Here is a 13,213-nt window from a genome sequence, read left to right as displayed (position 1 = left end):
GAGTTTTAAGGAAATCAGTTTGCAGATCCTCAGCTGCCACATAGGTGCTGTTGCCAGAAAGCCCATCTGCCCGAGAGCCGGCATCTCGCCATCCTGTCCTCTGCAGAGGAGAGGCCGAGGCTCGCTGTGGGGGCTGGGCCCAGGGTGCCCAGGCCTCCTGGGTGAGGAACAGAGGGGTTTTTAGAAATGTTGGGGTAGTGGCCAGGCACAGCAGGTCACACCGTAATCCCAGCGCTTTGGGAGGCCGAGGCGGGCAGATCACCTGAGGTCAGCAGCTCGAGACCAGCCTGGCCAACATGGTGAAACCCCATCTCCACTACATATACAAAATTAGCTGGGTGTGGTGGCGGGCGCCTGTAATCCCAGCTACTCGGGAGGCTGAGGCAGGAGAATTGCTTGAACCCGGGAGGCAGAGGTTGCAATGAGCTAAGACTGCACCACTGCACTCCAGCCTGGGAGACAGAGCAAGACTCTCTCAAAAAAAAAAAACAAAAAAACAAAAAAACGCTGGGGTTGGTGCTTAGAAAGTAAAAGACTCTAGTGGCCACTTACAACTTTTCAAAAGTCAGGTGGTATCCAGTTCTTTGCCTTCCACAAAACTGATGGAGGACTTAATTTTCAACTGAGAGATCATTTCAAGTAGTTTTCAGTGATAGATATATATGCGATTTAAGGCGGATAGCATGGAAAGAGGTTAAAGAATGGTGTAACACGGCCGTAATAAGACTCTTTTTGACCTCATTTACTTCTTTATGTGAACAAAATGTTTCATTGTTCACATCTTTTTTGCTCATTTTAGAGACATGGTCCTACGTTGCCCAGGTTGGTCTCGAACTCCTGGGCTCAAGCGATCCTGTAGCTGGAAGCCACTGCACCTGCATGTTTTACAAGAAAACCAGAAACATGAACAGAATTGATGCTGAGCCTCATTTCACTCTAGCGAAAAATAATATATAGATACATGAACTAAAAAAATGTTCTGCCCATCTCATTGAGAGAGAATTCCACCAAAAAGTTACTTTACTACTTAATATTTATGAAAATGTATAATGAGGCCGGGCGCGGTGGTTCACGCCTGTAATCCCAGCACTTTGGGAGGCCAAGGCGGGTGAATCACCTGAGGTCAGGAGTTCGAGATCATCCTGACCAACATGGAGAAACCCTGTCTCTGCTAAAAAGACAAAAAATTTAGCCAGGCGTGGTGGCAGGCGCCTGTAATTCCAGCTACTTGGGAGGCTGAGGCAGGAGAATCGCTTGAACCTGGGAGGCGGAGGTTGCCGTGAGCCGAGATCACGCCATTGCACTTCAGCCTGGGCAACAAGAGCAAAACTCTGTCTCAAAAAAATAAATAAAATGTATAATGTGTAGGCTTATTTTATTTTATTTTTTGAGACAGGGTCTCACTCTGCCACCCAGGCTGGAGTGCAGTGGTTCGATCTTGGCTCACTGCAACCTCCATCTCCCGGGTTCAAGCGATTCTCCCATCTCAGCCTCCCAAGTAGTAGCTTGGACTACAGTGCCTGCCACCACACCTGGCTAATTATTGTACTTTTAGTAGAGACAGGGTTTTGCCATGTTGGCCAGACTGGTCTCGAACTCCTGAGCTCAGGTGATCCACCCACCTCAGCCTCCCAAAGTGCTGGGATTACAGGCGTGAGCCACCATGCCTGGCCATCTTTTTGATTGTCTACTGCCAATCATGGTACTAACTAATCCTGAATATATTTTGAGTATTTGGAGCCTTGTGATCTCTGGAAATTTTTGTTTTCAATGTATACAGATTTTTTTGTGGAAGTAAAATATAATGGCGAATAAAGGACTTGAAAATATAAAAATATAAACTAGGACAATATTCTTTAGGAGAAATGGAATGGAAACAAATTCAAGGAGAGAAGATCCAGGAGCTCTGTGAGGGAAAGAAGAGCTTGTTCATGTAGTTTTTTTTTTTTTTTGAGACGGAGTCTCGCTCTATCGCCCAGGCTGGAGTGCAGTGGCCGGATCTCCGCTCACTGCAAGCCCCGCCTCCCGGGTTCACGCCATTCTCCTGCCTCAGCTTCCCGAAAAGCTGAGATTACAGGCCCCCTCCACCACGCCGGCTAATTTTTTGTATTTTTAGTAGAGACGGGGTTTCACTGTGTTAGCCAGGATGGTCTCGATCTCCTGACCTCGTGATCCGCCTGCCTCAGCCTCCCAAAGTGCTGGGATGACAGGCGTGAGCCACTGCACCTGGCCTTGTGTAGTTTTTAAATGGATGAGTGCGGGTATCACGTCGCTGGGGTATTTAGATCCCACTGAATCCATGGGAAGGAACGATGTAACACTTTTATTTTAGGATGGCAATATTGACATGATTCTGGAAATCATACTCTTTGCAACTATTTAAACTTGGAAACGTTCAGATGTTGACTTTAGAATGTGCCAGGGTGCATATTTGCTCAGAATTAGTTCACAGGTGCACAGGCAGACAGGCTTGAAGGTGGTCCCCGAGTTACAGAAACAGAACACGGGACAGTCCTGTGTGAGGGGTGCCTCTGACCTCCCCTGACCCAGGGAGGGTCCGCACCTCCTGGGCTCCAGCCCAAGCCTGGGGACTTCCCCTGTGGAGGATTTGCTTATTTGGGAGCTGACGGCTCGGCCCAAGTTGCCTCCCTGAATCTTCACAGCAATCCCAGGGAGGCAGGTTCTGTTGCTGGCTCCCGTGTGCAGATGGAAAAACTGAGGCTTAGTGAGCTTAACACTTGCCGGGATTCAAACCCAGGCAGCCTCCTGAGCATGGGCTCCTGACTCGGATAGGCCGGTTCCCTCCTGATGGGCTCCAGCACCTCCTAATCAGGTGCTTACCTTTTGTGCACGTCAGTTTCTGCATCTGTGAAATGGGGTAATAATACGCATATCCCGGGCTGGCAGTCACGAGTGAATAAGGTGTCACGGGCAGGAGTGCCTAACAGGGTGTGCCCCGCCTCCCTCACGGCGGCCACAGGGGCCTGGGGGCTAGGGCCCCCCGAAGGGTTGATTTCCAGGTAGACATCAGCTTATCCCAGCTGCTCACATCGCCTTCCTGTGTCGCTGGCTCTGAGCAGTGCTGACCCACGGGGAGAGTTCTGGCTTGGCCTCCAAGTGGGCACCTCCCTCACCCACATTCTCTCTCTGCAGCTGGACCCACAAACTGTGGAGACCAAGAACTGGCACACGGATGTGATTGAGATGAACGGGGTGAGCCGGGGATGGGAACGATCAACCGGGTGAGCCGGGAGGTGGAACATCTGTGCAGTGGGTGGGCAGCCCGGCCCTCTGGCCGCTCCTGGGGCTGCTGTGCCGCCTGGACCTCCCCGCAGCCCAGCCCCCCTCCCCTCCTGCCCACACCCTGCCCGCTGCTGTCCTGCAGGTGTTGAGGGAGCCCTGGGTGTGAGCCAGCCCTCGTTTGCAGTCTTGGGGAGGGGACCCCTGTGTTTTGGGGGCATTCCTTGGGCACTCACGCCCTGGGGAACTTGTACCTGCCTCACCCCCCAACCAGATCAAAGTGGAATTTTCCATGAAATTCACCAGCCGAGATATGAGCCTGAAGAGGACCCCGTCCAAAAAGCAGACCGGTGTCTTCGGTGTGAAGATCAGCGTGGTGACCAAGTAGGTGCTGCCTCCGGTCTCCCAGTCCTGGCATCGGTGCCCCTGGTCCCCGCCAACCTGGGCCCCCGGCCCTCCCCGCCTAGGCCCATCTTGGCACCTAATCAGGCGCTTTAGAAGCACGTGAGCCGGCACTGAAATGCTGGAAGGTGTCTTGTGAGATCCCAGATCGTCTGTTCCTCATAATAAGCAGGAAGCTCTGTCAGCCGGGGGCCCATGTTTGGGCTCGGCACCAACAGGGACTGGCTGCCCCTCGGGAAAGGGCACGCATACCCCAGTTCATCGCCACCCCAGCCCCTTGTCTCAGGCCTGACCCACCTCCTTGTGTGGGCTGCCTTCCGGGCCTCCTACAAGCGTCTGAATCTGGGGGGCGTTCTTTCCCTAGAGTCTCGGCCTGACCGTCCCAAGTTCCCAAACCTTCTCCTGCCCACGTCCTTCGCGGCCCCTCCGCATGCAGGCCGTGGGTGGGCAGGCTAGGGTGGGGTGTGGTGGCTTCTTTCTCTGCCCTTTTCTTGCCCTCCCTGCCCCCCTGCCCCGTCTCTCCATTCCAAATGCTAGAAGCTCTCCGGGGGGGCGGGTGTGCTGGGTGGGGGTTGCTACGGGAGAGTTGTCATGGGGGCCGCCCTCCACCCATCCTCACGCCCCACCCCAGGCGGGAACGCTCCAAGGTGCCCTACATCGTCCGGCAGTGCGTGGAGGAGGTGGAGAAGAGGGGCATCGAGGAGGTTGGCATCTACCGGATATCAGGCGTGGCCACGGACATCCAGGCGCTCAAGGCCGTCTTCGATGCCAGTGAGTCTGGAAGGCCCAGCCGGGGTGGGTGCAGGCTGGTGGGATGGACGGGAGAGCTCAGGAGAACCAGGAACCTTCCTGGAGAGGAGCCTTGGTCTGTTTCAGAGTCCCTGTGGCAGGTGCTTTTTCTGCGTTTTCTCACGTAATCCGCTCCCCGCGAATCTCTTGTCCGTTGCTGCAGGGAAGGAACTGCAGAAACTCAGAAGGGCCGACTTGCTTGCCCAGGATGACCCAGCTTGTGGGTTTTGGTTCTGGACTTAAACTCAGATCTAACCAGAGTCTGCGTGGCTGGCTTTCTTGCTAGTTCCTGGGTGCCTAGTGAATCGCGGGGAAAGAGCTTTGAGCCTGCACTGCTGTCTCCAGGGCCCCAAGTCCCCGCCGGGGCAGCACTGCCTCTGCATAGTCCACCATGGTGAGGCCTGACCTTTCTGGTTTCTCCTTCCTGCTCCTGCTGGTTCATGCTGCAGCAACCACATACCCAATTGTCAAGAAACCTGCACTGACCAGGCAGGATGAATCTGTGGGGAGCCTGGAGTGGAGGACCGGCTGGGGCCTGGGAACTTGCTGGCCTTGGCTCCTCTGTGCAGCCTAGAAACTGAGGCTTTGTGGGAATGTGCTTTTACGTGTGAAAAGCGTGCAGTGCCTTCCAGACAGGGGCTTAGCGATGGGGAGGTTCCCGTTGGAAGGCAGGTGCAGCCCGCACGGTATGAATGTGGCTGTGAACTCTGGGTGATGAATTTCACTCCCCAGACACCCTCTCCCGAGCAGCCACAGCAGATGGCCCCAGGCTGTCTCCCCGTTCCCCCGACCCCGACCCACAGACACCTGTGGGCATTCTCTATGTCCTGCCTTTCCGGGGGAGACCAGAACCAGAGATGGAGTGGGTGGGGGCATGGAACAGGGCCGCCGGCCCAGCTAAGGCTGCCTGACCTCGGCCCCACCCCTGCAGATAACAAGGACATCCTGCTGATGCTGAGCGACATGGACATCAATGCCATCGCCGGCACGCTCAAGCTCTACTTCCGGGAACTGCCTGAGCCCCTCCTCACGGACCGACTCTACCCAGCCTTCATGGAGGGCATCGGTGAGGCCCTGAGGGCTCCCAGGGCTGGGCTGGGCCGGACTGAGCCAGGACTCCCTGCCCGGAGAAGTAATCAGCAGGAGAAATATCTGTGGCTTCCTTTGCTGGCTGACCTTTCCAGTGCACTGGGGCCTGTGGCTGAGGGGCCCGAGGGTGAGGTGTGGCCTGCTAGGACCTGGTGCAGACACTGGGCCCTTTCTGGCCTGCCTCTTACCCCTGATGTCCCCACGGGCAGCCCCCTCTGCTTCCTATTTGGACATTGGCCTCTTGCTCGCAAGCTCGAGCATCCAGGGCAGACTGCCGTGAGGCGAGTGGCCAGAGGCTGGCATTGCAGAGCCGAGGAGGAGGCTGGTTCAAGCCAGAGGGTACTTGAGACTGGTTGTGCTGAGCCTTCCAGCAAGACCACACACCGTCCTGTCACCTCTGCTGAGGGCCCCGGCCAGCAGGCCTTCTGCCTCCACCCACCTGGGCCAAACCCAGCCTCAAGGGCATCCCCTCAGCCTTTTCTTCTCCTGGGGCAGACCAGAGCTTCAGCCCCCCAGCGGAAGGTTGCTCACACCCACACGCCAGCAGCAGAGAGGGCTGAGAAACAGAATCCACCACTGGCAGGATATGTCCCTACTGGCTTCATCTTTAGCCACACAGACCAGGGGGTGTCCTATTAGGAGACCCGGGATGCCCCAGCGCCCAGGCCCATGCAGTGGGCTGCAGGAAGGGGGTCTGCTCCCACCAGCCGGCCTCCTGGCTGAGTTACCAGTCATGGTGAGGCCTCCTGAAGGAAGCAGCTGCTAATAGCCCACCCAGACACGAGGCCCTCCCCTGTGGGATCTGCTTCCCAAACGCCTGGAAGCCTGGGGTCTCCTGCAGGGGCCCACAGCCTCATGACCACAGGGGCTCTGGTGGGGAGCCCCTGGAGCTGAACGCCACACTGGCCCTTGTCTCCCACAGCCCTGTCAGACCCTGCTGCCAAGGAAAACTGCATGATGCACCTGCTCCGCTCCCTGCCCGACCCCAACCTCATCACCTTCCTCTTCCTGCTGGAACACTTGAAAAGGTAACAGGGAGGGGCCCCGGCCCCACCTCCTCAGTCCCTCCGCGTGGGCGCTGCGTCTGTTGGGCTGTCTGTGGGGGGTGAGAGTTTGCTCTCCAAGTTCTTGCAGTCACGTTTTTCTGTGTTGAGAAATATTTGGGTCCCGTAACGAGTAGTAACCTCAAATATTGACCACAGAATGCTCAGGACTGCAGGCAGGTTTTATAATCAGTGGGTCCTTGACCTACCAGTGGTTCACTGAGTCCATTCAGCCTTCTGTAAGTGAATGGAGAACAGATCGTATTAGGACTGTAGGCAGGTTTTATAATCAGTGAGTCCTGACCTACTGGTGGTTCATTTAACCAGTGTAGCCTTTTCTGAATGAAGTGGGGAACGGACAGCAGTAGGGCTGGTGATTCATTTAACCAGTGTAGCCTTTTCCAAATGAAGTGGGGAACGGAGAGCAGTAGGATACACTGCAAGCCTTGAGTGCAGGTGCTGCTGTTCAGTTACCTGGAGGCGTGTGGACTGTTACAACGGGCTGTATTGTGGGCCACAGTCAAAACAGGTGAAACGCACTGGTCTTGGCCCACACCTCACTTGACATAGGGAAACTGAGTCCCCACACCAGGCGGAGACTTGCTTGGGTTAGTAGCAGATCTGTCCTTAGAGCCCTCAACTTCCAGATCCTAAATTCAGACCTTTCTTGCCCTCCCACCACCCTTTCTAGACAGGTCCAACCAAAAGTGGCTAAAGTTGGTTGTACCCATAGCAAAGTTTAGAACTGAAAGTGGCCCTGAAGAGGTCCTCAGGCTTGTGTGGGGAGGTGGTCCCTGGGCGTCCCTTTAACCCACCTGCACGCCAGGACCAGGGAGCCCCTCAGACTGCTCTGCAGAACAGTTCCTCCCTGAGCTCAGCCCCAACTCAGGGCCAGGCCCCCTGCTGCAGCTCAGCCGGGCCAGGCTCGGGAGAGCCAGCGGAGACCTGGGCGCGCCCGGGGCTGGTGTCTTGTTTTTCCCATCATGAAACATTTTTCCTCTGGTTTGGCCAGGACTAGAGCCCTGACCAATTCCGAAAGCGTTTGGCAAGCCTTGTGGGGAGGAGTGAGAAGGGAAAATTCATTCGACTTCCACCCTGGGAACTGGGCACAGTCTGTTCCCACATCTGGGCCCCTGGCTGGGCCGTGTGCACGCGTGTGGTGAGGGGCTGGCCCCGCTGCACAGCTGCCTGTTGGCATCACAGTGTTTGTTTGCCTGTTTCCAAAGCAGGCGCGGCCACAGCTCCTGCCTGGAGGGTGGGAATGATGGTATGGAGAGGGGTGAGAGGCGCTGCGTAGGCTGGGTGGGTCTCAGCCCAGAAACATTTTCTGAGACTGAAGGAGAACCAGAGCCCCTCTGATGTGTTTGCTGACCCTGGGCCTGCCTGGACACCAGCCCTGATGGCAGCTCCTGCTGTTACCCCAGGGAAGCATCGCAGAGCATCTGGCCTGTTGAGCAAGAGAAGCAGGGGGGGATCCGGAGGGAGGACAGCCCTGGGTCCCACGAGGCAGACGGAGAGGCACAGGAGGCAGCCCTGGGTCCCACGAGACGGACCGGAAAGGCATGGGGGCAGTCCCTGGCTCATCTGGAAGTAGGGTTGCTCCTGGCCCAGCACAGCTGGCAGAGCCCCAGGTCTAGCGAACGACTCCTGCTGGGCTCCAGGCCCTGCCTACCTTTCTCCCCTGCCTCACCCAGCTTGACTCTTCCTTTGGACCACTTAGCACAGGAGTAAGTGACAGAGCAGTTAAGAGCATAGGTCCTGGAGGCAGCCACCTGCGTTCAGATCCCAGCTCTACCACTTGCTAGCTGTGTGACCTTGGGCAAGTCACTTACCCCCTCCTTACTTGGCTTTCTTCATCTAAACAATGGGGATAATGATAATCGTGTTCACCTCAAAGGACTGCCTCGAGTGTGAGCTGGTACAGGGGAAGTTTTTAGAGCAGCACTTGCTCTCAGGCCAGGGAGCTGGGGTTGGCCTCTGTGGCTCCCTGGCTCTGGCAGTTCACCGTGAGTTCGGGGGCCCAGCAGCTGGAGATGTCAGCACAGAACCCGGCACCTGGCTGGGCCCTGCTCTCCCGAATGAGTCCCCTTCCCCCAGGGGAGGTCCCCACTCCTAGGAGAGGGAGATGGTGACCCCCGTCCAGGAGTCCTTCAGGAGCTCCTACAGCGAAGGCCAAGTGTCCCGGAGTCCGAGTGGCTGCGGAGAAAGGGCTTCTTTCTTCCCTGAAATCTTCTCCTTTTTAGGGTTGCTGAGAAGGAGCCCATCAACAAAATGTCACTTCACAACCTGGCTACCGTGTTTGGACCCACGTTACTGAGACCCTCAGAAGTGGAGAGCAAAGCACACGTCACCTCGGCTGCCGACATCTGGTCCCACGACGTCATGGCGCAGGTACCCCGGCCCCCCCACACCGCCCAGGCCCGTGGCTGGCAGAGGGCGACTCTGGTCCCATGACGTCATGGCGCAGGTACCCTGGCCCTCCAGCACCGCCCAGGCCCATGGCTGGCAGAGGGTGAGAGAAGCCCCCTCAGGAGGAGAGAGAACAGCTCAGTCTCCACGCCTCTTCCCTCATGGGAAGCTCGGTTGATGGGCTGTGGGGTGTCACCAGGGAGGCAGGACTGCAGACACTTCTGCCCCTCCCAGGCCAAAACAAATGCGTGAACCTAGACCAGGGCCCAGAGAATGTCTGTCTCAGATGCCGGCTGCATTCTCAGGAGGGCCTCGGTCTCAGAAAGCAAGCCCGGGGGTGGGGGAGATGCTGGGTCCTTGTCCTCACACATGGAAGCTCTGAGGTTGCTTCCAAGGGCAGGAGGCCTCCCTGGGATTCCTGCAAGACCCAGAGCAGGGGTCAGACTGTGGCCGCCTCAGGACAGAGCGGAAGCCTATGGCCAGGTTGGGGAAGTGACCCCAGGCCCCCGCAACCCTCTGCCCTGTAGCGCCTTCCATGGCTGCAGAAAGGCAAACACCTGGACTGCCCAGGAAGGGGAGGTGGCCGGAGCCAGTCTAGGGAGTGGGAGGGGCAACGCAGGCTGGAGCCAGCAAGGACCACGTCTTCTCGCACGGCCAAGGACAGGGAGCCCAGCCTCTGCCTTCCTGTCTCCCCACAGGTCCAGGTCCTCCTCTACTACCTGCAGCACCCCCCCATTTCCTTCGCAGAACTCAAGCGGAACACACTGTACTTCTCCACCGACGTGTAGCCCGAGGCAGGGGGGCTGCGGGGAGGGGGTGGAGCCAGCCCCTCCAACCCGGGGCCCAGCCCAGACTTGAAAGACTGCAATAGAAAACTCCCAAACCCAGCGCTCCAGACTCGAGGGAAGCCAGCTCCCAAGAACTGGAACGCGTTCGTCTTTTGTGCCACCTTGTACAAAGCCGGCTGCCCAGCCCCAGCCTCACCACCGCCTCCCACCTCCTGCCCTCTGTACCTCTAGTTGTGTCTGATGCTCCGTGCTGTTCGGGAATTGTTTGATGTACACTTGTCATGCAGAAAAGGTAGTGACCGGCCCGGCGTGGGCACACAGACAGCCCGCTTTGTTCCTTCATTTCCTCCAGCACTTTCTTTCCTCCTGAGTCCAGCCCAAGGCCTTTTATTTTGCGCTGTGTAACTGCTGCCAGCTTCTCTCTTGGCCCTGCTCCCAGATGGCGGTCTCCTGGCAGCCTCCCCTGTCTTCCTCCACCCGCTCTTCCTTCCCGGCCTGCCTGCATGCATGTGCACCCTCGGTCTTCGCTCCATCACCTTGAAAGCTCTGAAGAGGCCCCGGGTGGCGGGGACAGTGGTGGCCTGTTGGGTGCTGCCGTTTGCCGCTGCCGGCCTCTCCTCGACCTCCGCCTTTGGGAGCACACCTGCTTTGCCTTGCTGCCTGTGCAAATGCTGGACAAGGAGATACACTCACACTCGTCCCCAGCTTAGCACAGAGCTGGAGCACCCATTTCTGGAATTTTCCGTTTGGGAATCTCCACTTCTGGGGTTTACCTGTTCAGCCTCCTGCCTATCAGTGAGGCATCTCTGACTGTTTCTTCTACTGCTTTTCAGTTCCCTTCCCTGCTGTTCTATTTCCTTTAAGTGTAAAGACTCACAAGTGACCTGCTATTGAGATAGCCAGAGGGTCAGGAGAGAGTGGGGGAGGAGGCAGTCAGCCTGCTGAGAAAACACCAAGGGCTGAAGTGGGGAGGAATGCACAAGCAGCGCTGGGTGTCCCGGGTCTCAGGTGGGGACGGGCTGAACGGGGGAGGAACGCACACGCAGCGTGTCCCGGGTCGCGGGCGGGACAGCTCTTAGGAGCAAGTTGTGGGGGCTTTTCGAGTGGGGCCAGGCTTCCTGGAGGGTGACTGATGTGGCTGAAGCAGGTGTCCAGGCCAGGCAGGTTGCAGCCAGGAGGTCCCTGGTACCGCAGGACCTCGTGGTACTCTTGCCTTAGATTTTACACACTCTCCACAGCCAAGCACTGCCACGGGTCCTTCAGGACCTGGGAAGGAAAGGCACAGGCCCACGGTGGCCACAGCCGTTGTGCTGCCACCCCAGCTTCTGGACGCAGCCTTTTGGGTAAACGCTGGGAACTCCAGAAGTTGTGGGGAGAGTGGGGAATCAGACAGCTGCCTCTCGCGGCTGGGTTCTGCTGGGGCCTCCTTGTTGGTGCTGTAGGCACCCGCCAGGGAGTAGGGACCCGAAGCTTCCATTCCCAACTTGGAGACTTCCTAGGAAGGAGTGAGGTGTGTTCCCACCGCAGTTTCCCATACGAGCTGTGGCTGCCAGCCTCGGGCCTTCAGCCTAGGAGAGCACACTCGGCTCCAGGGGCTTGAGTTACAGCCAGTTAAGCTGCTGGCTCTTCTGTGTGGCAGAGCGTCGTTTCTGGGCCCTCAGGACTGGGGAGCTCAGTTCCCATTCTTGTGCTCAGGGCTGAGTGTGAAAGAAGGGTGTGCTGGCCCTAACACTGTAGCACTTGCTCAGTGAGGGGCAGAGCCCTTTTGGATCCCATTTACTCCTGTTGCCTTGGGCAGAACAGTAAATATTCTGTGCACGGAGGAGACGTGCCCAGGAGGAAGGAAGTCCTGACCATCAGCTGCCTGTAAGGAGCCCGTGCTCCGTGGAACAGGCAGCGAACTTGAGTCTAAAGACCCAGCGCCTGGCCCTTCCTGAGGTCCCTGCCTGGCATCCGAGTGTCGGTGTGTGGCACAGAAGGCTCCTGCTTGCTTCCAAAGCGATGGACAGGAAGGGGCAGAGTGAGTCACGGCCCAGACTGGGCACCTTCGCATCTCAGCCTCAGGGAGCCCCACGGCCCCAAGCTTGCTGAGGCAATACGAGAACAGGCTACGGGAAGGCTGCAAAGGCTGAGAAACGCAAAGGCTCATATTTATAAATCCCACCCCCAGAGCGGGGAGGGTCAGGTGCCCGACCTGGACTAAACTGCACCAAGCAAACACCCAGCGGGGTCTCCTGTGAGCCGGGGACCATGCAGCCCGGACCTCCAGTCACTGCACCTGGCAGGAGTCAGGAGCCGGGGACCGTGCAGCCCGGGACCTCCAGTCACTGCACCTGGCAGGCGTCACGCTAAGGGTTCTCCTGTGAGCAGGGACTGTGCAGCCTGGAAGCTCCAGTCACTGTGCCCAGCAGGAGTCAGGCTAAGGAACCCCGGTCTGCCTGTCCTTGCTGGGCAATGGCTGATGGCTACCAGTTTCTGCTGATACACAGGTAGGATGGGACCTGTCATGAATATCTGACTTTAATAAGTTGGTAAGGATATATTTTTTTGTCTATGTTCTGTTTCAACTTATGTAGATTATTATAAATTGATGTAAACCACGTGAGAGGAAAATGTTAATAAAAAAGGCAAAGCCCCAACATTTGCACAAAACTCAGCCCTGGTGTGTGGATGTTTGTGTTCGCAGTGGTCCAGGGAAGCCACCAATCTAAATATTTAACTCTTCCAGCTGCATCCAGATGCGAGTTTCCAGGAATCTGTTTACCTAATTCACTCCCCTTGAGCCTCCCTGTGGCCCATGGGGGCTGGGGCAGAGCTGCGGGGAGGTGGGCTTGAGCCCTCTCCTTGCTCTTCAGAAAGGCCTCCAGATCAGCCAGCATCCAGGCTGCTTCTGGCTCACCTTTGCCACGTGCTGCTACAGTACAAATGTCCCACCCGGGACCTGGCCATTGGTGTGCCTTGAAAGTGGCATGACGTTGTCCACTGGAGAGGAAGCATCTTCTTTGATGTAAATGCTTCTCTACACTTTCCTTCCAAGTGGCACATCTTTGAGGCAGCCTTTTGGTCTGATCTGCTTGTCAGAGAAGCTGGGTCTCCGAGGGCCTACCCTCCCTTTGGGTGAGCCAGTGGCATGAATATCGGCTCCCACCAGCCGAAGCAACTGGACACTGAGTTTATTCTGAAGATCAGGAACAGATGTCTCTGAAAATTGCTGTTTGGTTTATGAGCTCATACTGGCTCCCCAGCCATCTAAAACAGGAAACTATTCATCTCTCGAGCGAATAGGCGGTGTGGACAATGCTTGGCTTACGGAACCGATGGCTACTGACAGCCCTGGAGCTCATCTTTCCAGGCAGCATTTCTTGCATTTGCTCCCACGTGCTAGACTGAAAGATGGAAGATGCCAGGCCTCCTAGGACTTTGACAGGTACCAGGTAGAAGTGTCTGCCCTTG

The 13,213-nt window shown here is 56.9% G+C and overlaps 1 protein-coding gene across 5 annotated transcripts in view; it reads left to right on the top strand.

Moving 5' to 3' along the window:
- The window catches only part of ABR (ABR activator of RhoGEF and GTPase), a 217,511-nt gene extending 205,095 nt beyond the window's left edge, over nt 1–12,416 (top strand). For 4 of the 5 annotated variants that reach the window (XM_031657234.1, XM_031657232.1, XM_031657235.1 and 1 more), the window contains 7 exons: nt 3,154–3,213; nt 3,515–3,624; nt 4,274–4,413; nt 5,363–5,497; nt 6,443–6,548; nt 8,807–8,954; nt 9,671–9,859. In XM_031657234.1, coding sequence (XP_031513094.1) covers nt 3,154–3,213; nt 3,515–3,624; nt 4,274–4,413; nt 5,363–5,497; nt 6,443–6,548; nt 8,807–8,954; nt 9,671–9,760 — 789 coding nt within the window. In that variant the 3' untranslated portion in view covers nt 9,761–9,859. Of the gene's footprint in view, nt 1–3,153; nt 3,214–3,514; nt 3,625–4,273; nt 4,414–5,362; nt 5,498–6,442; nt 6,549–8,806; nt 8,955–9,670 lie in introns of all 5 variants that reach the window. The other variant, XM_031657231.1, reaches the window with a different exon arrangement.
- Nucleotides 12,417–13,213: the final 797 nt, after the last annotated feature.

This window comes from Papio anubis, chromosome 17 (assembly GCF_008728515.1).
Source record: "Papio anubis isolate 15944 chromosome 17, Panubis1.0, whole genome shotgun sequence".
NCBI lineage: Eukaryota > Metazoa > Chordata > Mammalia > Primates > Cercopithecidae > Papio > Papio anubis.
This window is presented reverse-complemented; position numbering and strand designations above follow the sequence as displayed.